This window comes from Cladosporium halotolerans, assembly GCF_011745625.1.
Source record: "Cladosporium halotolerans strain TM138-S3 chromosome Unknown Sca34, whole genome shotgun sequence".
Classification (NCBI taxonomy): domain Eukaryota; kingdom Fungi; phylum Ascomycota; class Dothideomycetes; order Cladosporiales; family Cladosporiaceae; genus Cladosporium; species Cladosporium halotolerans.
In genome coordinates this window covers 193829-217751 of record NW_027191485.1, presented here as the reverse complement: position 1 = coordinate 217751, position 23923 = coordinate 193829, and the positions used below count along the sequence as shown (strand labels likewise).

Here is a 23923-nt window from a genome sequence, read left to right as displayed (position 1 = left end):
GTGTTGATTTGGCCTGGATGGCGAACGGAATGCGGTGGCGTGCAGTCGAAGATGTCGATGGTGTCTGAACACATAGCATTTGCGGTGGAACACCACGTCGGGTTGATGACCGATGTCGAAATCGTTGGGAGAAAGGCAGCCCCTTTCCTAAGCATCTTAGAGCGTTGATGCATGCAGTCTAGCGTTTGCCTGGTTACAAAGCGATTGACCAGGCAATCATTTGAGGCAACGTCTTCCCATGTCTAAGTGACTGTTTCAAATTTTTCGCAAGAGACGCAGCCCGGTAGGCTGTATATCATCTCCATTACAGACTCTGATCTGCGAACGAGAGGTGAATTCTAGTCGGCAGACTCGTGCCGTCCAAGGCACTCAACTCGCGGGATCACGAGTGCCTAGACGATTGCGGTTCACCAATACCAGCTCTAGGCCTTCAGTTTCCTCTTCTTGATGCATCTCCCACCCATGCCGCTCGGCCACGTCCCTATCGAAAGTCCTCTTCCGGCATCGAAGGGTGACGCGCCGCAAGGAATAGAAAGAGTCGTCTTGGAGGAACATGTTCAGATCGTCATCCTGCCATTTCTGATAGACATCAACAGGCACATCGTTGATATCTGCACTATAGCCACCATCGTAAGAAGTGAGGTCGAGGCTCACCACACTTTTGGGCACGGTTCTGGCGAGTGAGAAGGGATATGAAGCGTAGTCTGAGCCGTAGATACTGTGCTCATCGAGCTCAAGATGGCGAAGTCCAGATAGTCCGAGCAAAGTGCCTCCTAAGACGTGAGGATGCTTCCAGACTCTTTCGTCTGCTTCGAGGATTCCGCTAGGGGATCTCAACGTTAGCCGTTCCATTTGAGGGGCGTGGTCTGAGATGGCTCTGCCAATATCGTTGTATTTCAAAGCAAACTCTGCTGATTGCCTGCCAATCCGCGAAACGTCTGCAATCCACTCCCACTCCACCGCGAGATTTCGAAGATTGGGGCAGCATTTGACGAACGCGACGACATCTCTGGAGGGTACCTGGCAATCGACCAACTCCATTGTCTCCAGATTAGGGCATTTAATTCCTTCAAGGCCGTCCGACTTGTCTCCCATCTCGGTGTACAAGCTGTAAGCTGTAAAGCTCCGTAGGGAGGGTAGCGATATAAGCTTTGTCAAGAAACTGAAGCGTGCGTCTGTAATCGCCGAAAAGCTGATGGTCAACTTCTGCAGGTGCTGAAGGATCAGTGGTTTCTGTAACTTTTGTTCAGGCCAGGCCGCGCCGAACATGTTAGCGAGGAGGTAGTCCGATTCCTCTTCTTCTGGATCGGGTAATGAATGCGGAAGAGACTTTTCTTGGAATTCTCTCGACAGCACTGTGTTCAAAAGCTTCAGTATTGTGGTCGCGTCTAATCCCAAAGTTGATCGTATGTCCAACTCCCTGATGTTGGGGCACATGAGCATTATCATCGCCACATGTGCGTCCGCTAGACCAAGGTTAAGAGATTTGCATAGAGAGCGCACTGTCAGGAAATCGGAAAATTCGTCGTCATCATCCCCCTCCTCATGGTCATCGTTGTCGTCGCCGTCGCCAGGCGAAGCAATGTGTCCTTCATCTTCGCCAAACCAGAAACCCCTCGCTCGCCACTGGAATAGCGCCACAACGGTCGCATCTCCTTGTAGCAGATCAAAGACTTCCGTCTGATCCATGGCCTGTAAATATCCCCATGGTTCTGCTAGCAGTGTTCGCAATGCCAGACCGTAGTTCGGTTTAATGCAGATTGTTCGGAGAAAATCAGAGGCCAAGTCTGATTCGTCGCGTAACCGTCGAGTGGCCAGGCCTCGATATAGTATTGGATGAGCCAGTCGATTGAGTGACTTCGACACCAAGCACAGATCATGTAACGTCTTCAACCGCTCGAGAACCCCATCTCGGTAGCCCTTGGCCTTTTCTGGTTTGTAGTCCAATTCATCCTGGGCGTTCCCAAACTCTGTAGCTCCTGGGAATGCGAGATTTTCCAAGATCAAGATCCATATCTCCTCAGGCAGATTTGGCGGCATGCTGCACGTGACCGAAAATTGTCAAGATCTTTTTATTGAGCTCCCGGCAGTTGCCAGTGTCCTGTCTCTTGGAGTTGGCTTGCGAAGGGTGAAATGAGAAATAAGTCGCAGTCAGAGTACAACAGCAGGCTGAAGAACGCCCGCCCAGAGAGATCGTCTCTGTCGTGACGTGGAAGGCATCACACACAGCACATGGCAGAATACTCCGGTAAGATCTCGCAATTGCTCACATCGTGTGTGGAGGAGTTGCCTTCAAGTCGCGTGCCGAATTTCAGAAATATTGCATTCGTCCATGAGTGCCTCAGGCATTCATGGGGTGAAACGACTGGTACACATGCAACAGCAACGCAATGACTGGAACTGACAACGGGTTGGTCGCGAAGTAGACATTGATGGACCCGAGCAAGAGGCAATCGTGCACAAAGTATTAGGCGATAGCGTCGATGATGCATTCGGGAATAACGCACTTTATTACTCCGCCATGTGGAGACGCCAGCTTCATAATCAACACCACCAGTCAATTTTGATTTCGTGATCAGGCATTCGTGAATCTGTACAAGAGGACCCAAGCTCTCCCTCTCAATTCTTGTGACTACTGTAGACACTCGAAGAACGGAACAACGTGATTCAAAACATGCCCCGCAACATCCTCATCACCGGCGGCTCTGGCTACATCGGCGGCTCCCTCCTCGCAACCCTCAAGCACACCTCTGACCTACCACAACATGGCACAGTCTATGCTCTCGTCCGCAGCAACGAGCAAGCCGAAGCGGTCAAGACACACTACAATGCGACGCCTTTGAACCTCGACCTAGAAGACCAAGCAGCTATCACCGCCACACTAGTGGAGAAGGAGATCTCGGTCGTGTTCTTCATGATAAACGCCTTTAACGCGATCGCTCAACTCAAATTCGTCGAAGGTCTCGCTAACGTGAAGCAGCGGCTGGGCATCGAGACGCATTTCCTCCACACCACCGGCGCGAAGCTGTTCAGCAGCTTTGTTGGCCACCCGACGGATAGGGTGCTTAGCGATGCTGATGACGAGCTTTGTGAGATACAAAAGAATGCGAAGTCAAAGTTCCCACCTATGGAGACGGTATGATTCCCGTGCGCGGTGAAAAAAAAGTAGTAGCTGAACTCAGGTCCAGGCTGTCGGTGCAAACAGCGAGATTATCGAAGCAGGCGAGAAACTCGGCGTTAGCACTTACATCTACATCCCGTGCATCGTATATGGTGAGGGTTCAGGATTTGGGAATCGCATCTCGATCCAAACGGTCGCCGTCGTTCGGGCAGCCAAGGCGTTGCGTCGGGTGTGTAAGCCCGACACTGTAGAAGGCGTAAGTACCAAAAAATCGCAAAGCTGGAGGATACCGCTGACAACAACTCAGACGTGGCCGGTATGCCACATTGATGATACCGTTTCGCTCTACGTCGACATCTTGCGAAACATTCTGAGCGAGAAGAAGATCGGGAGTGGCCGTAGTGGCTACTACTTGGCATCTTCTGGATCAGTTGCCTGGGCAGATCTGTACAAGCAGATGGCGAAGGCTTTGGCGGCAAATGGTATTGTGGAGGACGACATGGTCCACGATGCCAGCGACAAGTCCCTTGAAGAAGCAGCGAAGGCGCTGGGGTGCCCTAAAGAGTTTGTTCCAGTAGAGATGGGCGGAGCGTATGTTGCCTCAGGTTGCCTTTGTTATTCCGTGACTAGGAGCTGACGTTGTCACAGGTGCTCTCTGCAGGCGGATCGTGGTAGGAAGATCGGCTGGTCGCCCAAACAATCTGCGCAGCATGCGCTCGATGATGCCGGGAATGAGGCCAGACTTATCCTGGCCAACATCTGAGCATCTCAGAAACGCGTGACACTGCTCATGTGCACAGCCATGGAAGGCACCAATAGTTTGAGTTATTTCGGGCCTGCATAAGGGCGATGCTGCCTGAATCTTCGAGCATGTGCCGGATGCTCGCCGCGAGGACACGAAGAACACGAGGCCCTACATATGTCGTTACGCGCCGTTGGCGACAGACACAAATAACAGCGAAGCGGGTCGCAGTTTTTCGGCTTTCAACAACCGTGTTGCCGTAAATAAACCTTCTAGATTCACTAGCGTTTCGCTGTCAACTAGCGGCATCCTTCTATAACTGGGCCGTGTCTCGCAGCCCAGCCGCAGGTAGATCCCGCCACACATATGAGTATCAGCATTGTGAAGACGGCCTCGTGGATGACGACAGAGTTCAACACACAAAGTATGTAATTAACCTTAGAGACATATGGCGCAACATACTTTATGGCGCAAAGAGAAAAACAAGCTTGAAGGCACGGTGCAGACGTTCCCAACGCCTGGAAAAGCTTGGGGGTCAGGGATCCCGGCGCCCTAGCGCCGCACGGCTCGCGCGAAGACGCGACTTCACTCTAATCCAGGCCGTTCTCGCCAATCACATGCGCGATGAGGATCGCGCAGCCCACCGCACGCGGCCGATCCAGAAATGTCAAACACTGAGTCGTGCCCCTGGCGCCACCGCGCCCTCCAAGGTTTAAACCAGCGAGTCCTCTCCCGTCCCTGGCGGGCGTAACGTTCATACAAATCGAACATCTTTCTGCTTGTGCGACAATTTTTGAGGCTCTTGCACGCCACACTGCTAGCACACAATGGCCGCCAACAGGAACTCGCGCTACTACAGCCAGAGCTACGAGCCTGTAGAAAACCCTGCCCAAGTTCACACTGCCGATGGGCCTGAGGGCAACTTCCAGGATTATCAGGACTACCATGGCTTTAAGACGGTCTCGGATCTTGACATCTCGGAGCCTTTGCCACCTCGAACGCAGAAGCCTCGCTGGACTCGACGAAAGCTCATCATCATCGGAGGCGCCGTTGCAGTATGCGTGATCATCGGTCTTGCGGTCGGCCTCGGCGTCGGTCTGTCACAAGACAAAGACGAGCCTTACACCTACACGCCTGTGAAGGGTGATCTGAAGGTGACGAACTCCGGAGCCTTCGGACAGGGTGCTACTCGTGACGATCCCGCAAAGACCGACGACGGAATCGGCAAGGGCAAGGATGAGTACACCTACTACTCTGGACCAGCGGACCAGTTCCCCAACGCCACCGATTGGATCTCCTTCGAGGATATGTGGGCAGGAAATCTCCACTTCTTCAAGAATTCTTGCCACGCGAACCACTTCGGCAAGGATCAAACGTAAGTGAAAACAGGTCACAGCCATGCATGAACGACGCTGACATTTTCCAACAGCGACAGCGAAATCGAATCCATCTACAACGCCATTCAGAACCGCGCCAGGATTTCTCTCGTAGACCACCGCTTCATCCTCGCCACGATTCTGCAAGAGGTATGTCAATCACGTCCTTCACTCTGTTGAAATTCACTAATCCTCTCTTAGACCCACGGCTGCGCGAAAGTGCACCAGACCCAGTCCTACACTGGCGTCGTCAACCCCGGCCTCATGCAAACCCACAACGGCACCACGTTCAACCCCCACCACGCCAACCAGTCGATCTCCGACATGGTGCAAGACGGTGTGCAGGGCACGCGCGACGGCGACGGCCTCGTGCAGAACCTGAACTACTATAAGAACGCGTACGGCGCGGCGCGAGGCTACAACAGTGGCCTTATTCCGCTGTCCGGAAACCTCAGCGAGGCGGCCGGCGCAACGGCTTGCTACGTTTCTGATATCGCGAACAGGCTGACTGGCTGGTCCAACGCCACGACCAAGTGTCACGAGGACTAGGCGCGTGGGCGGATTGGATTCCTGAGGCACCTGCGACGATGGCATTTTCATTTCCTGTTCTCCTTTCACGATGCTCATTACTATACCCTTGCGCATGATACATGGGGCACGGCACTGTTGAAACGCGCGACCTGTACAAGTATAAAATTCACATACGATAGACAAGACGAAACCTTGGAGAGCTTCCGATCACAAGTTCCAGCTATTTTCAACGCCAATGTCCGACGTAGTACGTGAACGTGACAGCAGAGGTCTGACAGGGCATTTGACTTGTCAGAAAGCGTGCTTGATCATATCTCATAACCACATATCCAAGACCCCTACTGCAATTCTGTCCCCTCCGGCAATTGCCAAACCCCATTCTTCTTCCTCTCCTGCGCCCACCTCTCACACCACCCCTTCATCCTCTCCCGGCCCTTCGCACTCCCAACATTAACCGTAGGAATGACCTTCTCGATCCTAAGCGCACAGCAAAAAACCGTCAGCTCCCTAAAAGAGCTGTGCTCCGAATACGGCACTCCGAAACAGCTCGCGCGGCTCGTGCTGCCGCGCTGCGGCACCAGCTCCCGCATGCTGTAATTGCTCTTCCAGTTGTCGGAGTTCAGCACCGTCTGCACGCTGGGCGACTCGACGAAGCGCGAGTTCGGCGGGCGGTAGTTCCAGCCGCTGGGCCGGAAACCGACGGCACGGGTGAAGTGCGGAAAGTAGTCCTTGAGGTAGTCGTCGAGGGTGTCCGCGCGGATCTCAAAGAGCGGCGTCATGTGAACCTGCGCGGCGCGCGGGTCGTCTGTCATAAGGGCGTCGAGCTCTGGGTCCTCCAGCGCAGCAACAATGCGGCGCTTGCTGGTGGGCGCGAAGATCTTGCTGCCGAGGGCCTTCGCGATGCCGAGACAGATGCGCTCCTTGCCGATGCTGTAGGTGCCGACGACCACGAGCAGGCGGCCGCGAGTCTTCTGGTCTTTGGCCGAGGAGATGATTTGTTGGCTGGCTTTGGGGTTGCGCTCGACTTTCATGTGGTCCTCGGTGCCATCTTCGGGAGGCTCTTCTTTGATCGAGTTTTCGCGTTGAATAAATTTGGTCATGCCTTCGCCGGCGCGTTGGCGCTTCATTTGCTCCCAGCCGTCGTCTTCGTCTGGGGAGACTTTTGAGAGGCTGACGCACATGTCTGCGCAGGCTTGGATGACAGAAGTCTGCGGTGGGAAGGCGTATTTGGGATTGAGGTAGGTGGTGTCCAGATAGCACACATCGATCTTCTGTTCCTTGGTCTTCCCATTGACCTTGTCCTGCACATTGGGCATGAGGAGAGGATGCTCAATGTGTGCTCGGCACGCTCGGAAGTCACCACAGTGGAGAATGCGCTGGAGGCGTGGCTCGCCGTTTGTTTTCTTGCCGACAACCTTTTCGAAGAGGAAGAGCGACGAGCCTGGGCAGTGATTTGCTGAGATCATGGTGACCTTGACGCCTTTTGTGTTCGGCACAGGCACATCCAGTTCGAAATCAAGGCCGATCACATACTGTGGATCAACGCGCAGCTGCTGGCGAACGAGATTGGCCGTGACACGTGAACAGTAGATGGGACCGTGAGTCCACGTGCTGGTCAAGCCAATGTAGTGGTCGCTGTGAAAATGGCTGAGAAAGTAAGCCTGGCATCCCTCTACAGCGCCGTACCTGAAGGCGTCTACGCAAATGAAGAGACCAGGCAAGATCTTGTAGAAAGGACAAGTCCGTTGATACGCTGGCTTGCCTCTCGCCGCATTTTCCGAAGCCGCTGCCTCCGCCCATGCTGCGTCTTCGGCGTGACCAGACATAAGCTTGCTGAAAGCCGACCCGCCACTAGGCTTCTGTTCACCTAACAGAAACGGGTTCTGCTGGCCAGGCTTGGGTGGTCGAACAGGCCGCTTGTACTGTGCTGGCGAGGCGCATCTCTCCGGCTTCACCTCAGTCTGCGGAAGCAGTGGCTTCTTGGGTGGTGGTAAAGGTGTGGGGTTGCCGTCCAAGCAATTGTTGACATGGATGCCTGCATCCTGCTCACTGACGCCTGCGAGGCTCGCGCTGCAAATAGGGCAGGTTGGACTCGCGCTCTCTGTGCCATTCGAAGTACTACCAGATTCTGCCTTGATGATATTCTCTCCAGGTGGTAATGAGTCGTATTCCTCCGCATTTGCCTCAGCTTCCAGTCTTGCCTGCTCCTCCATGTACCTCCTCTCGAATGTCTCGTCGCCCTCCTCATTGATATCCTCATCGAAGTCCCCTTCGACTCCCTCGAAATCCTGAAATTCTTCCAGACCCGGTCCATAGCTTGTTTCCTCTTTGATGAAGCTCGGTGGCTCATCTTTGGGTGCAGCTTCCAGAACCACATCGGTCCCCTTGCCGTGCGTGGAGATATCCTCAGCTGCATCGCAAGCTTCCGGTGCTGCGAGAGTCGTCACGGAAGTATGGCTCGGACCTTCGTCAAATCCAATCACCGCTTCGGGGTGCTCCTCTTCGTCGTCCTCACTGTCTGAGTCCTCCATGAAAGGGCCAGACTTGGCCGGAGCAGGAGCCGAGACCGGTTTTGCAGGCTCGTCTTCACCGAAAAGGCTCGCACTCTCGCCCTCTGCTTCATTTGTCTCGTTCTCATCGACGCTTAATCGTCTTCTCTTTGACGGCGATTCGGTCTCATTGAATCTGTCACCGTAATCCACTCCGTTCGTCCCATTCTCGAAGTAAGGCGAAGCCGTAGAAACAGGCGCCCCGTCCTCCGCGACGAACAACCCCGTCTCTTCCTTCTTGAAGAAACTCAGGATATTCCCGTTCGGCTTCGCCTTGATCTTCGACGCCCCAGCAGTCTTCTTGGAGCTCCCGGAAGAGCTCTGTCTGACAGTACTCGGAGTCTGTCTGCTCGTATTCGTCTTCGTGGGCGCCATAGCCAGAGGTTTCGAGGGTGGCGGAACGGAAGGTGGGACGGCTAGCGTGAAAGGCGTCTTCGCGGGTCCGTTGGTGGGAGACGGTGGGCGGCCTACATCTGGCTGCTTCAGAGCATCGCGCGGCTTGCGGAACATTGCATTGTGTGTTGACGATGATCGGATCTATGGTATCGCTGCGGTCGCTGCCTGCGCAATCGTCATGAACTGGGAAAAGAAGGGTCCACTTTGGCTTTAGCGTAAAGCGCGACGCGAAATCCCGTGACGTCTGGGGAGGTTGTGATCTCGTCGCATCATTAACAGCTGGAAAATGTGGGACACTCTGGAGGTGGATGTATGTCGTTAATTCTCTTGTTCTTGCTCTACCTGTTCAATGCAGATATATTCAGGTCGTGGAGTGTCAATCCTCAAATACCATCTTCGGGTTAGGGTTGGGGCTATGGCACGCGTTAGGGTTGGGGTTGGGGTTACTTCCAAGCTCGCAGGCAACACAGCACTCATCCATGTGTGATCAAAAGGAGGCAAAGAAGTGGTGATAGCCTCTTACGGAGCTTCTCGGATTGTCTGAAAAACTATGCAATGTATCTCGACGGATCTTGACAGCATGCATATGGCGACTTCAAGTTGGATCTCACAGCAATCTTTGTGTGTTGACGCTCTCGTTGCGTTGACATGGGACTTCACGTACGATAGCTACGACAAGTCCAAGAACGCCATGGCTCAACTATACATACCCGTCGCCACTCTCGCTAAGCTTGATTCAATCCAAGAACATTGGGCACAAGAACGTGATTTCCCCTCGTGACGATTGACTCCGCTGTCACATGAGGCGAGTTGTGATAGCTTCAGACCTGAGGGCATCGAAAGCAAGTGATAGATATTCGATACCAATCGTTCCGATCTCAATGGTCTCGAGTATCAACTGTGACGGACGGAGACTATACTAGCGAAACAACCGTTCAAATTCGAGACACCCTGAAGGTACTGACAATGAGCGTATCTGAAGAGGCCCATGCCGTCCCCAGCTCTGATTCTCTCCTCCTGTGTGATTCTCCAATAGCGCTTGGAACACCCTGCTCAGAGAGTTGGACGTCGGCCTGCCAGAAGGTAACATCGTCAGCAATGCCGTTCCCAATGGCAAGTTCTTGGAATAATATCGTGTGAGCTTCATGTAATATAGCATATGTATAGCTCATTCAAGCGTTATCCCATCCCAGACGGTCGAAGGTGGAGAGGACTGAGGGCAAACGAAGAGCTCGGTCGCCGAGCCCGAGCCACACCACGAATTTCAGACCTGGAAATTCGATCCTGACTCAATATTGTCATAGGCAGACCATTATGTTTCGGCGATATTCTCTGGTATCACGAATGCTGGTAACGAGGGCAGACTCACCGTTTTTTGTAAAACTATATATGTTATTGAGTGGCAAGCAGTGTAACAATAACACATGGCACTTTGGGTAAGCAAGCACCCAGTATCCATCTTCTCCACTCAATCACTAACAACGATCCCAGCGGAGTGGTTAACGCGTTGCCCTGCTAAGGCAATTCCTTCGGGAGCGTGTGTTCGAATCACACAGGTGTCGAAAAATCTTTTTGTTTTGGTCAAATCATCTCATGTCGTTGTCCGAGTGCGTATCAGCCCCAGGGCGAGGTGTAGCCGAAAGTGATGTCCCTTACATTTTTTTCACCGTTTTCCCGACCATATTCGAGTCGCTTTCAACGCCTGATCGATTACTGGTATCGTAAGCACAGCCGTTGCATTTTTCCTTGCGAAGGAACCGATATCGGACTTCACTTACGTCTGAACGCGCCGAACAGCGGGCGTCGGGAGCAGCCGTGCTGAGAAGTGCGCACCGACGGCGAGCCATGACCCAAAGTACCGACACATTTTCAACCACGCCCATCAATGTTAGCTGCGAGATGAGATTCAGTCCCACCTCATATCTACCATTCCAGAACGAAATATGTGACCTCCAGCTTACGATAGCACGCGTTGGCATCGATGAGAGCATAGCTGGCTGGACAAACATGGTTATCGTTCACATGCGCGCCTGCAATTGAGCACGAACAAACAATGATGGGAGTATAGTAGTCTCACTGTTCCGATCATAACCCGTGAGCTCATACCAGCCGCACTCGTCTCGAATTGTGCAGGTCCGCCCTTGAGAGAGGACGTATTCAAAGACGCTCATTGATCGATGAACAATGTGACGAGCAACCAGGAAAGGCTAGAGACCAGCGAGCCAGCGAGGCACGTCTCATTGGCGAAACGTCAATAACTAGTGACTTGCACAACGATTGAGCCGAGCACTGCATAACATTTACACACACGAAAAGATAGTATGATACATCCAAAACTATCGAACAGCAAATGAGTAGAATCGGTGCCCCGTTTCCCATCCATGCACAAATCCATTGCGAGCGGACATGTGCAAGCACCCTTTCTCGCAACGCCCTACTCAAACGAACGCCAAATCATTACTCGTGACAATCATACCAGATCCCTCAATACTACAAACACCCAAATCACATCATATTCGGCGCATCGCCGCTAGAACCCATAAACACCCCAGCGCCAGAACCGCTCTGCCCTTGCCCCTGTCCTTGCGCCTGTTGCTGCTGCTGCTGAGGAATCTGATCCATCTGCGAAAGATCGAGGTTCATCGGCCAGATCGACAAATTGGGATCCATGCTGTTGGCGCCCGTGCCCTGGATGTAGGAGTCCCACGCGCCCTGGAAGAAAGTAAACAGTCGTCAGCATCACTTCACTTCCCAATCCACGTAGTCCAAGGGATGAAAACAACATACCCAATCGATATCCGCCCCCATCCCCTCCATCCCACCCATGCCCCCACCGCCAAACATCTGACTGAACGGACTGCCCGCGCCACTGAGCCCCATGCCGCCCATCTCCGGCCCCGAGAACTGCGGCGTCAGCCCCGAGCGCTCGCCCTGCATCGGCTCGTTGAGCAGGCCCGCCATGCTAGCCGGGAAGCCGCCTTTGCCGTCCATAGGCTGGGTCGTGGGAGCAGCGGCGCCGGCGCCGGCGCCGCCCAAGCCGAAATTGGGCGACAGGCCGCCGCTGGAGAGCATGCCTAGGGTCATGGCGGCGCTCTGCTCGGGCGGGAGGTCGTCGTCTGCCTTGCCGAAAGAGGTCATGGCGGCGTTCGGGGGAAACATGGCGTAGGGGGTCTGGGGCTGCTGGGAGGGGAAGCGCTGCTGCAGCGAGGGATTCGTGGCGGAGGCGGGCTGCTGTTGTTGCTGCTGCGCCTGGACCTGGACCTGCTGGTGCTGCTGGCGCTGCTGCATGACGGCCTGGTGGGCCTTGAGCTTGTCGACCATGACGCGGAGGGCGACGGAGGCCTTGTAGGCCTCCATGCTGTCCTCGCGCACGCTCTCCCAGATGGCGATGCAGCGCTCGACGGCGGCCATCATGTTCGCGCGGCGGTCCTCGGCGTGGCCGTCGGCGGGGGAGGTTGGGGATGAGGGGCCGGAGGCGGATTTGTTGCGGCGCTCGGCCTCGCAGCCGTGGAAGAGGTCCATGCAGACGTTTGCGGCGGCGAGGAGGAAGTCGTGGGTTGTGAGGGAGGAGATGTACCATTTTACGCTGCGGAGGCGGCCGCCGGGTTGGGCCTCTTCGTGTAGTGTTGCTTGGTGGGCGAGCATTTCCAGTGAGGCGTCGATACAAGTTCGACGGGAATACGCGTATCGAGGGTTGTCTCTGCCCCTGGCGATGAACCGTCTGTGCAAAACGAAAAGGGAGCGCAAGTAGACCAGCTCGAGTCCTATGCGTTGCATGATGAGATTTGCAGGGTCGCGGGCAGATTCTTGGAAGGGACGCATTTGCAATAGCGGCGGATGGCTTGCGCGGATATCGCGAAGCTGCTGATCGAAACTCATCGTCTCTTCGTAAGAAGGCGGGTTTGTCAATGACTGTGTCCTCTCAACGATTTGGCCAAAAGTGAATGTGATCCTCGACTTCGCGATCATATAAGTCATGGGAGTAGCTTCGAACGAGGGCCTCGACGGCGGTAGCACTTTCGTGTCCTCGTTAAGCTCGTCATCGTAGAGGTTGCGAGGCGGTTGAGTATCGATGTGGTCGGATCGTACCATTGAAGGCATGCCGAATTGGAAGGAAATCAAGAGGTCCAGCTGTCGGATGAAAGTCCACACTCTTCGGCGCATTTCGCCCATGAAAGGTGTGATGCTGGCATGGGGTGCAGGATCGCGGTGGTAGCCCATACGCATCGCTAGACGTACGCAGATGCTAGTCAAGAGTAGGACGCTGGACTCTGCGTCCCTGCTACGCCCATATTCTGCTTGCACATGCAAGACGATAGTTTCCAGCAGCTGTGCGATAGGTTGCGTGATGTCGGCCAACAAAATACATTGCGCAGTCAGAAGCCTATGCTCATGTGATATCTCGAGGGCTCTCCCGCGATATTCGGGCGGCTCGTCGCCTGCTCGGTGATATGATTGAAGGGCCAGCGTCATCATCGCGTAGCACAAGCCCAGCCAAACCGGAGAAGTTGCACTAGGATTCATCCAATGCGCATCGTACTGCTTCTGGAATGAAGGCCCGTGGATGATGTGCACTGAAGGGTCGTATGCGTTGAAATATCGCGCGATCAACCGATCGCTGTCCGCTTTTGACGGGAAGGCTGCCAGAAGTTCGTCCTTGTCCTTCGCGGGCGGCCCTGAAAGCAGGAAAGCGGTGCTAGGATTATCGCTCGCCCGTATCGCTTGAACTTTGGCAAGATGCCTTGTGTAATCGTCCTTGTGACTCTCAAAATATCTCTTCACCTCGCCGATCTCCGCCATGATGGCATACCAGTGCGCGTCGGAGGCAAATATGGCCTTGCCGTTGTCCACCTTCATAATGCCAATGCCTTTGGAGACCTGCTCCACCTCGCTGTCCTCTTCTCCGTTCTCGTTCTCTTCTTGTATCATATCACTGCCCTCTACGTCAAGCTTCAAATCCGAGGCCGTGCTAAGGCTATTGCTTCTGCTCGAATTGATTGCCGCACGCGCAGCTGCTGCGCCATCAGCCGGCCCTCCATTCGTCATGAGCGAAAGCACCAATCCCTCGAGGCGGTCAATGCGGTTCTGCATGTCATCCGGCGTCTGGTTGGCGCCGCCGCCGGAGCCCTGCTTTTTGTTCTTCGGCGACGCATAGCTACATGAAGCGGTATCGCCGCGCTTCGTGCAGTTGTCGCAAGGGTGGCCGCGGTTGCATTTCAGCTTGCGGTGTCTGCATGGTCCGCATGAGAGCGGTATGCGATTGCGTTTCCGCACTACGCGGAACTGTTGGTTGTCGGGCGATGCGCCGTTTGAGGATGTGGAGGAAGGCGGTGTTGGCTGGTTTGCCGGCATGGTGGACAGAGGATGGAGTTGGTCAGGCAGGGCGTGCGTTGCTGTATGCACAGCAAGAGAGATCTTCCGACACGATGGCTATGATGCGCACCAAAGCGCTCACGACCTATCTTTCTCTGCAGTGTCGGCGCAATCGCAATGCGGACTGTCTCAGCGGGTGTTTCCGTGGGTTGGTTTACGTCGACCGCCTGCAATGATGCAGTGTGAAATGATCGCTTGGGCGGGCTGGATGTGGAAGTGCAGTGTCTGGTGTCGAGCGTACACGGGCGCAAGAAGTTCAGCGGTCACGGCGCGTGTATGTGAAGATTGTGCGACCAGGCAGTAAGGCAAGGTAGGGCAGCGTTCAGCTGAAGGTGCGTCGGCGGTGACCTCTTTCGTAAGCCCTCGAAGCGCGACCAAACGAGGGGCCAGACTGACGCCCGCCAAGCTACAGTACCAGCCTTCTCTGCCTCAGTCTCGCCTCTCACAGGTCGATTTTGCGTGCCTCGTAGGGCGAAGGAGCCGCAACGATGAGTCAATACCGCGAATGCGGCCGCACTGCGTGCAATGCGCAGCCCTTTTTCTGCGCGCGACCAGCAGGCGTGGAGCTTGTGCCGGGTTTTACGCCCTTAAGTCCGTGTCATAGACTTGACCACCACGCACAGATGGGGAAGGGACTTGGAGGCAGGTAGACTCTTTTGAAGTTTCTGGATAAACATCTATCGATTGGTTGATCAGACATACTAGGAGAGATCCCTCACGATGAGGGTTGACAAGTCGAATGGAACTCTGACAATCTGCGACAACGCTTCCTCGAATTTGTTCAAATCCTTCGTTTGACGTGATGATACACATGTCCCGGAGTGCAATCCGCATCTGGGGAGAAGTGAACATTAGATCCCATCACTGCAAAAGAAGGTGACATAGGCCGAGTCAAGGTCTATGGGTGTACACTTCAACTGCTCTCGAGGATATTTCACGTGAAGCTGCAACCCCTCCGTTAGAAATGCTTAGACTAACGGGTGCTCAGGGAGTGAGCCGGGAAGAGCTACCAAGTCGGCTCCAAGCCTCGTCTATGTATTTGTGCGCTCCACTTCATCCATGCTGTGAAGATCAGGCCGTCGAAAACAAGCATGTGGCTTGACAGCTTGCTTTCTGTCTCAACGTGACGCCACAACTCTTGAACTGTCGTGGCGGAAAGCAAGTAGCGAGACAAATTCGTACGTCATGTGTCGCAGATCGCTTTACTTAAATCGACCCCCATGGTGTAACAATTCATGAGCCGAGCAATATGACGAAAAGAAGCTCAGACAAAGACGCGATCACGGCAACATGGCTGCATGGCTTCCACACCATCGATGATTGTGTAGAATCGAGGGTCCTAAGTATGTCTCGCGAGTCGTTCGGTCGCCGACGCCCACAAAGACCACTGCCGAACCCGCCGTTGCCGACGGGGTTCTCTCGAAGAACACGAGCATCGAGGTCTGGCGTTGTCACGAAATGAACAGTAGGGCGGATCTGCGATGCACGCCCGCGTCACTTGGCTTCGCTAGCAGCCAGCCCACGCCAGCCCTGTGGGCGCGACCACGTCTAGCCTCCAATACTATAATATTCAGGGCTGGGGGACCCAGCAAAGGGCGCGGTTCTGCAGGAGCCGTCGCTCCGCTTGCTGCGGGTTCACCGGCGTGCTTACTTAGCGCCGAGAGAGGTTATAATGGTCACGCTGCTTGTTTCGACGAGAGGTATCGGGACAGGGGGAAGCTTGGTTGGTTCGCGGGCATGGAGAGAAGCCCGGCTGCTCGGAAGCCGGAGTCTGCAGGCTGCCGGCAGAGCAGAGAATGTTGATTATGCATCCGGGTGGCGTGAGTGAGCAAAATCCGCAACGAGAATTCACCACTCTCGTGATCAACAGAGGGTGTAGGACATGCAGGTGGTGACGGCGACGGGCGATGGCACCGTCGGCGGTAGTGGTCGGTCTAAGGTCGCGAGAAGGATGGCCCATGGCATTCTGACGTTTGGGTGACGCGAGATCAGGAGAAGCAGGCAGATGCAGGCGGATTGAAGAGTGGAGTCTGGGAGGACAGGCGAGCGACAGACGCGAGGACTTGGCTTCTGCGGGCAGGCAGAGCTTGTGTGCGTGTGTGGTGTCTTGGGCTGCGCTATCTTGGACACGCAGGTTGTGGGCGGGCAGCAAGCGAGCGGCAGCAGGAAACACGCGCTGCGATGACGCTCCGCGGGCACAACATGTTGTCTTGTGTTGTCGTGCATGTCCGTGCAGCAGCATACCTACCTACAGATAGCCTGCGACATGGAATTGTGATAAACCAGCGTCGGCAGCGTTAGCAGTCCTCAGCGGCCCTCTTTTCGCAGAGCCCAGCAGCGTCCGGTCCGTCTAGCATCGGCATCCGAGCCCACCCTCATCGCTCCCATCCACGCCCGCCCGTGCGCGCCCGCCTTCCTGCTGCTTCCCATTGGCCGCTGCCACCGCGCCCTCGCCCACCAGCTCCTCCTCGCCCGGTGACATAAGACGCCCGCAGAGTCCGGCTGCACCTCCTAATCGCCCTCGTTGCTTGCTCATCGCCGGCGAGCCACACCTGACGTCGGTTCGGATCTTCGCCGTGCACCCTGGCCCGACTGTCGCCGGCCTTGACCACGCCTTTCCCCGCCGCCTTCCTCTTACATACCCTCCTCATCCCACCGCTGCGGCACCAGCTTGTCCTTGAAGCTTGGCTGCGCGAACCCGCACCACACCACATTCGCCATGTCGTCCCTCAAGAAGGCCTTCGAGTCGCTCAAGCCTAGCCACAGCCGCTCGCGTTCGCAGGACCGAAGCAACAGCGCGCAGCAGAGCGACGCCGAGAGCAATGCCAGTGGCGGCGTCAGCAAGACCTCCACCGGCTTTTCCTCCAAGACCAACGGCACCAACTCGTCCGGCGGCGCCACAACGCCCCGCGGCTCTATCGACAGGCTCCGCCAGTCTCTCGATCACCCTCGCGGCTCCACCGCCACCGATAGGACGCACCGGGCCTCCCTCGACAGCAGGCCCCGCAACTCCGTCGACCACCACCACCGTCCTCGCGCCACCCACAGCCCATTGGGCCTTCTGAGGAGGAAAGTCCGCGGCAGCTCCTCCGACTCTCGCTCCTCGACGGAGGACCTCCCACTGAACAGAGATGGCCAGCCCATCAGCCGCGGCCAAGCGCGGAAACACGAACGCCAGGCAGAGCGTGAGAAGCACAAGCTGGAGGTCGAGGAGCGTGTGGCCGCCGAGCAGAAGCGCAAGGAAGAAGTTGAGGCAAAGGCTGCCGCTGAGGAGACGGACGAGCAAAGATCTAAATATGGTGTGCTCCCGGTCAACAACTACGCCGGCGACATGCCTGGAGACCACCGCATTGACATTCGCAAATTGAGCCCCGACATGGCAGGTCAGGTCGTCGTCTTCCGCGCCAGACTTCACAACATTCGCAAGCTCAGTGCTCATCTCATGTTCGTTGAGCTGAGGCAACAGACTGCTACCATTCAGGGCATCTTGCAAGAGCACGGAAGCATCTCCGCACATTTCCTGTACTGGGCAGAGCACCTTCACGTCGAGACTATCGTCAAGGTTGTTGGCGTTGTCCAGGAACCCAAGGCGAAGTCCGGCGAGGTCGAGAGCTGCACCATCAAGAACGTGGAGGTCCACATTCACGAGCTGCACGTTGAGGGCAAGCCCGTGCAGCCTCTTCCCTTCACTGTCCACGAGGCAGAAGTCTCCAAGCAGGATGTCGCGCGCGAGGATGACAACCGCAGAGTCATCTCTGATCGCGCCAGGCAGAATGGCCGCATCATTGACCTGCGCACAACCGCAGCCCAGAGCGTTTTCAGAATCCAATCTGCCGTCTGCCAGGCATTCCGTGCTCACTTGCACGGCGAGGGCTTCATAGAGATTCACACACCCAAACTGCAGGCCTCTGCATCCGAGTCCGGCGCCAGCGTCTTCAAGGTCAACTACTTCAACAGACCGGCTTTCCTGGCGCAGTCGCCACAGCTTGGCAAGCAGATGGCCATCGCATCAGACTTCAAGAAGGTCTTTGAGATCGGTCCGGTCTTCCGCGCCGAAAACAGCAACACCCACCGTCACTTGACCGAGTTCACTGGCTTGGATCTGGAGATGGCTATTGACGAGCACTACCACGAAGTCCTCCGCCTCCTTGACAGCACTTTCAAGGCCATCTTCAGTTATGTGTATACAAACTACCGCGAGGAGGTCGAGATTGTCAAGCACCACTTCCCCTCTGAGGACCTGGTGTGGCTTGAGGAGACTCCCATCATTCCCTTCGCGGAGGGTATTCGCATGCTGAATGAGTCTGGCTGGAGAGACGACCACGGCAACCCTCTGCCCGAGGATGAGGATCTCGGCACTAGGGACGAGATCCAGCTTGGTAAGGTGATCAAGGAGAAGCTCGGTACCGACTACTACGTTCTCGACAAATTCCCTACCTCCGCACGTCCTTTCTACGCTATGGAAGATCCTTACAACCCCAAGGTGACCAACTCTTTCGACATTTTCGTCCGTGGCCAGGAGATTCTGTCTGGTGGACAGCGTATCCACGACGCGGACACCCTCATTGCGAAAATGGAGAAGCTCAAGATGGACCCCAGCTCCATGGAGGAGTACATGGAGGGCTTCGAGTGGGGCGCGCCGCCGCACGGCGGTGGAGGTATCGGCATGGAGCGTATTCTCATGTTGATGCTGAAGCTCGGTGACATCAGACACGCCACCATGTTCGCCAGAGACCCTCGCTCTCTTCCGGAGAAGAAGCCTATCGCTCAGCTCAGACACCCCGACGCCAGCACCCTCCACCCGCCCTGGTCTGGCAAGGACCGTGCTCTTGCGGGCATTGCCCTTCAGCCGATCGAGAAGCTTATTGCCAACTACGGCGATGCGTCCAACACTTCGTGGCTCGAGCCGAAGTTCGAGCACTGGCGGGATCCTCAGACTGGTGCGGCTGTTGGTTTCGTGCAGCACGAAGGCTTCGCTATGACCATTGGTGACCCTCTTTGTCACGAGACCCAGTACACTAAGACCGTCTCTGCCTACCTGCGTTACATCAAGAGGGACCGCAAGATCAAGCCCCTGTGGCTGCTCTGCGGTGGTGCCACGCAGGAGGTGCTCGCAACCAGGTTCGACTGGCGCACGTTCTCCGTCGCCGCTGAGCAGCGCGTGGACCCCAACGACATCAAGGGCGCCAAGGACCCCGAGGTGCAGCGCAAGGTCCGCCACGCAGAGAAGGAGGGCATCAAGATCCACGACATCGCGATCGGCGCGACCTTCCCCGACGACCTTAAGCAGAAGGTCGACAAGCGCATCCAGGACTGGCTCGACAGCCGCAAGACCAAGGGCAAGCAGGTGCACCTGACAGACGTGCACCCCTGGCAGGACATGGAGCACAGGCAGTACCACTACGCCGTAACGAAGGAGGGCGACGTCGCCTGCTTCGTCATCATGGCGCAGCTGGCGCCCGAGCACGGCTGGCAGGTCAAGTTCGCGCTCGACTTCCCCGGCGCGCCCTCCGGCGCCATCGAGGCGACCATCATCCACGCGCTCAAGGCTGTCGGCGTCGCTGGCGCGACGAGCGTCACCTTCGGCAGCGGCGCCTCCAGCAGCTTCACGCCCGGTCACAACCTCAAGGGCACGCGCGTCAAGGTCCTCAGCAAGGCCTACCACGCCATCGCCAACGACTTGCACCTCATCAACAAGAGCGAGTTCAGAGAGAAGCTGGGCGCGCAGCCGGATCCGGTGTATGGTAAGTTTTTGCATCTCTCCCTCCGTCACCACCACCAAGCCAGAATACTGACGCACATCGATAGTCTGCTACCCACCCCACGGCCTCGGGCCCAGCGGCGTGCGCGGCATCATCAGCTTCTTCGAGGACGACGACGACGAGGGCAAGGTCTAAACGGCCTCTTTCCCGCGCCGAGGAAAACAAAAAAAGCCTTCACAGAAAGTGGCTTGCAGAAAGCATAGGTAGGGACGGACAGCGCGGCGGCGGCACAAAAAATGTTCATGACATGACCCTTTACTACATATGTTCGGGGGCGGATGATGAATAGGAAATGGGAGGATACCCTTTGGAGACACGAAGCCGAGATGGTGGATTCTCGGCGCTCTTGTGTTCGGTTTAGACGATAACGTACATCTGGGATCGCACTGGTTTGCTTAATTCTTTTCTTTTTCTTCTCGATTGCATGGCGACGATGGGTTGTGGATAGATCGGGAGGATGCGATGGTAGGGAATGAAATAGGATTCAATTCTTCTATTCTTCTTGCGCGTCCCTCAGCCTTTTGTGGTCCGAGCTTGTGTTTCTATGTGCCCCCAGCATCCGACACTTTGGCTTGCGGGGCGCTCTCTGGAAAGACTGGGTTGAAGTATTCCAGGAGAGAGGGTAGCGCCTCGCTCTGTTTCATTTTGCCCAAGAGCCTGAGACGCGAGGGTTTGAATGATGACTTTATTGATTTCGCAATGACAACGGCTCTGTCAGCAGGAGCAGAACTTGAGCAAATGATACATCGATAGACCATCTGGGAAACAAGTCGATCTGATCTTTCTAATAACAGAACAGGGTATCTAGCGTTCTATCCAGAAAGCAAAACAAGGCGGCCTGCGACCAGCGCATGACCCGCTGTCGTCCATTCGTGCAATCATTCTCGTTCCTCCCCTCCCTCTCCATCCCACCAAGTGATTCACCTCCACAATACTCACTCATCATCCCTAAGCATACCCCTTGCCCTTGACCCTACTAACCCTCCGCCTCCTCCCCCCAACAACACAAACCCCACACCAAACCAAACCCGCCACGAACAACAACCCCGTCGCAGCCCACGTCAGCGCCAAAAACTTCCCTCCCCTCTGCGCACTCACCCCAACATCCTCCCCCTTCTCATTAACAATCCGCGCCGCCTTAACAGCAACCGCCGTAACAACCGCCGACGCGATCCCCAGCACCAAAAACGCCACCGAATCAACCACAACATTGACCACGGCGCTCAGCCGGCCGTCGAAAAACACGCCCACGCCCGCCGCCACGAGCGCGACGAACGCCAGCGCCGCGCCGACGCAGTACAGCACGAACGTCGCCTTCGACGCCGCGGTCAGCGCGCGGATCCCGTCGTCGAGCTCCTCCGGCCACGCGAGGTCCGTCAGGTTGAGGTCGCCGTGGCCGGCGTCGTCGAGCTCGCGCTGCAGCGTGGCGCGCGGGTTGAAAGCGAAGAGCGCGGTGCGGTTGGAGCAGTGCGTGACGTTCTTGCTGATGGCGGAGCGGGGGAGGGTGGCGTTGGGGAGGTCGGAGGGCGTGTAGAAGCCCTCGCAGTAGTTGAGGAGGTGGGCGGAGTAGAAGTCGTGCAGGCCGAGGTCTTGGGCGAGGGAGTTGAGGGAGTCGTTGATTTCTTCTTGGACGGAGTTGGTGATGTCGTCGAAGAAGGAGACGATGGGGTTGGAGGATTCGGAGGAGGTGGTGTTGAGGAGGTTTTGGGCGATGCGCGAGGTGTTGAGCTGTGGGCGGGAGGGGGTGGTTAGCGGTAGGTTGGTTGGAGGAGGGGATGGGTTTGGTTGCGTACTGTCACGATGGAGTAGTCTTCCATGAAGCCTGGCTTGGAGCCGGCGAAGATGCACAGGAAGGTGAGGATGAGCGCTGCTGCGCTCAGCAGGACGGGGACGATGGCGGAGAAGCGCATGGTGGATGTGGTGTGTAGCGGGGCCGCGGCAGGTGGTTGCGATGAGAGAGGATGCCCACTCGCCAGAAGTATGTATTCTGAGTTTCCTACGTGCGCATGCAAGGGCACAAGTCCAACGCGTCAGGTGCGAGACATTCCTACCTTTCCTTGCCTCCGTGGTGGTCGCAGGTACGGTACTTAAAAACATTGACCGGGCAGTGCGATGCGCCTTCTGCGTCACCAGCTCTCACACCGACAAGCGAACGCGGTGAAACCTGTTCTTGGGCAAACATACCGTCTGCAGGGCCACTATAAATTGAAGCGACTCGCGTGCACGCGCGCGCAAAAGCAAGGTGACGTCGTTGGTATAGACAAAGGTGCAACGTTTGTTGGCCAGGGACCAGGGTGCGGCCCTGTCTCAGCTTGGCCCTGCGTCGGGCTAGGCGCTTGCTGTGCTGGCGCCTTCGCTTGTCAGCGTTTCAGCGTCGGCGGCGTGTGGCTGGTGTGAGCGCGGTGACTGGAGGGCGAGAGTAGTGTCGATCTGCGGTATCTGTGGTATCTTTTGCGAAGCGGATGAATCAGAGATCGACGGTCTGGGCTGGGCATCTTTCAGGCTTGCATTGCGATCAGTAATTTACAGACTCTCATCAAGCAGCCCCCAAACTCTCCCCCTGCCCCGAATACCTCCTCTCACTCCTCTCCCCACCCTCAGCAGCCCGCAGCTCCTCATCTCTCGGCCCAAACCCACCCCAGCCATCAAACTCATCCGCGAACTTGACAGCCGCCCTGAGGTAGAAATTGTTCGGGTCGCCCCACGTGTTGCTCGCCTCACGCATACTCCGCAGCGCCTTGACGTAGTGCGCGTCCGTCCTGTACTTGCCCTTCAGCGCGCGGTCCGTGACGTACTTCCAGTCGTGGCTCTCGAGCTCGACGAGCTTGATGGTGTCGATGTTGATGCGGGGGCGCAGCTGCGCGACGAAGACGAGGATGGTGAAGAGCCACCACTGGCGGACGAGTGGGAGGTGGTGTTTGTAGGGGAGCAGGGGGAGGAGGACGCGGACGGCGTGCGAGGTGTTGAGGAGGTGGACGAGGAAGAAGTCGAATTTGGGGTTGGGGGAGGTTGCCTTGGATTGGTGGGAGGTGACGAGGAGGGCGACGGCGAGCTTTTGGCTTTCCGCGAATTGGTCCTTCGCGTGCTTGATGTCCCATGAGTTCCAGTATTCGAGAATGGCGGATGTGGCTTGCTCGTTGGCTAGGAGGGTTTCGATGTTGTCGCTGCCGGGTTGGTCGAAGAGGTTGTCGAACGTCTTGTCGTGCGTTATGCGGTCGAGGATCGTGAAAACGCTTTCTGAAGGGTTCGAAGCCGGCTTGGTGTATTTGGGGTCGTCCAGAAAGACGTGCCAGTCATTGTAGAAGCACGCTGCGAGACCGAGCGCTTCTATCGCCACAGTCCGCGAGGAAAGCTCGTGTGCGTAGCCCAGGTGGATCAAGGGGTGGCCAAGGCCGGAGATGAGGTTGTTGATGAGAGGTTCCTTGCCTTGAAGCAAAAATTCGTTGAGGAGCTGATGCCAGTCGTAGCCATATTTGACGAGTTGATCTTCGAAGAAGTCGACAAACGCTCGTTGGTATCTGCAAACGTCGATTAGCCGTTCACCAGCCAAACACAGGGTTAGAGTTGAGCATACTCTCGCTTTCCCAAAAAATCCCTCCAGTCGTGCCTCGCGATCTCGCCGGGACTATCCCTCCACGGCTCCAGGTGCTTGCTTTCCGCCTCAGAAACGTGGTTGAGCTCGTCCGCGTCCGCACCGAGAATGTAAGATGAGCCTAGGACATGAGGCAGATGGTTGTGAAATCGTAGGTTGTTGTAGATGATGCTGTGATTGATGTGATTTGCCTTGAGGAGATGTTTCAGAGTCCTGGCTCTCTTCTCTGGCTGATTCTCGATCTCGTGCGACTTGACTTTAGGCAGCTTGATGCCGCCGACGCCGCCGGTCCAGCTGCTGAAGTCGGGCAGGGACGGCAGTTTGAACTGTAGCATGGCGGTAGTGAAATCTGACTATAGGTGGTTTCACAGGCGCAAGGTGGGTAAGCGATGAAGATGGTGACAAGAAACGCGCGAGCGACGTGTGACCGAGCAGTGCTTCCTTTGTCGCATGACGTTCTCCGCCCGCGCGCTCAAAGCAG

General features: G+C 56.1%; 8 protein-coding genes across 8 annotated transcripts; 3 read left to right on the top strand and 5 right to left on the bottom strand.

The window, feature by feature from the left end:
- Positions 1-369: 369 nt before the first annotated feature.
- Positions 370-1689, bottom strand: WHR41_07715 (uncharacterized protein; the record flags this gene model as incomplete). The annotated part of the gene is made up of 1 exon (XM_069376319.1): positions 370-1689. The coding sequence occupies one exon, from the start codon at positions 1687-1689 to the stop codon at positions 370-372; it is 1320 nt and encodes a 439-aa protein (XP_069226684.1).
- A 985-nt stretch (positions 1690-2674) lies between these two features.
- WHR41_07714 (uncharacterized protein) lies at positions 2675-4288 on the top strand (the record flags this gene model as incomplete). The annotated part of the gene is made up of 4 exons (XM_069376318.1): positions 2675-3136; positions 3189-3377; positions 3429-3712; positions 3770-4288. 4 exons carry the CDS (start codon positions 2675-2677, stop codon positions 3882-3884), a joined length of 1050 nt encoding a protein of 349 aa, XP_069226685.1. The 3' UTR covers positions 3885-4288.
- On the top strand, positions 4289-5984 carry WHR41_07713 (uncharacterized protein). Its single transcript, XM_069376317.1, has 3 exons — positions 4289-5238; positions 5293-5389; positions 5441-5984. The coding sequence occupies exons 1-3, from the start codon at positions 4691-4693 to the stop codon at positions 5786-5788; spliced, it is 993 nt and encodes a 330-aa protein (XP_069226686.1). The 5' UTR covers positions 4289-4690; the 3' UTR covers positions 5789-5984.
- Positions 5985-6108: 124 nt separating this feature from the next.
- Positions 6109-8829, bottom strand: WHR41_07712 (uncharacterized protein; the record flags this gene model as incomplete). The annotated part of the gene is made up of 1 exon (XM_069376316.1): positions 6109-8829. The coding sequence occupies one exon, from the start codon at positions 8827-8829 to the stop codon at positions 6109-6111; it is 2721 nt and encodes a 906-aa protein (XP_069226687.1).
- A 2185-nt stretch (positions 8830-11014) lies between these two features.
- WHR41_07711 (uncharacterized protein) lies at positions 11015-14406 on the bottom strand. The gene is made up of 2 exons (XM_069376315.1): positions 11503-14406; positions 11015-11427 (listed from the first exon to the last, which is right to left on the bottom strand). Exons 1-2 carry the CDS (start codon positions 14065-14067, stop codon positions 11221-11223), a joined length of 2772 nt encoding a protein of 923 aa, XP_069226688.1. The 5' UTR covers positions 14068-14406; the 3' UTR covers positions 11015-11220.
- Positions 14407-16556: 2150 nt separating this feature from the next.
- On the top strand, positions 16557-20346 carry WHR41_07710 (uncharacterized protein). The gene is made up of 2 exons (XM_069376314.1): positions 16557-19832; positions 19897-20346. The coding sequence occupies exons 1-2, from the start codon at positions 16808-16810 to the stop codon at positions 19983-19985; spliced, it is 3114 nt and encodes a 1037-aa protein (XP_069226644.1). The 5' UTR covers positions 16557-16807; the 3' UTR covers positions 19986-20346.
- Positions 20347-20798: 452 nt separating this feature from the next.
- WHR41_07709 (uncharacterized protein) lies at positions 20799-22071 on the bottom strand (the record flags this gene model as incomplete). Its single annotated transcript, XM_069376313.1, has 2 exons — positions 21644-22071; positions 20799-21578 (listed from the first exon to the last, which is right to left on the bottom strand). Exons 1-2 carry the CDS (start codon positions 21758-21760, stop codon positions 20799-20801), a joined length of 897 nt encoding a protein of 298 aa, XP_069226670.1. The 5' UTR covers positions 21761-22071.
- Positions 22072-22386: 315 nt separating this feature from the next.
- WHR41_07708 (uncharacterized protein) lies at positions 22387-23905 on the bottom strand (the record flags this gene model as incomplete). Its single annotated transcript, XM_069376312.1, has 2 exons — positions 23425-23905; positions 22387-23368 (listed from the first exon to the last, which is right to left on the bottom strand). The coding sequence occupies exons 1-2, from the start codon at positions 23775-23777 to the stop codon at positions 22387-22389; spliced, it is 1335 nt and encodes a 444-aa protein (XP_069226669.1). The 5' UTR covers positions 23778-23905.
- Between the last annotated feature and the right edge of the window lie 18 nt (positions 23906-23923).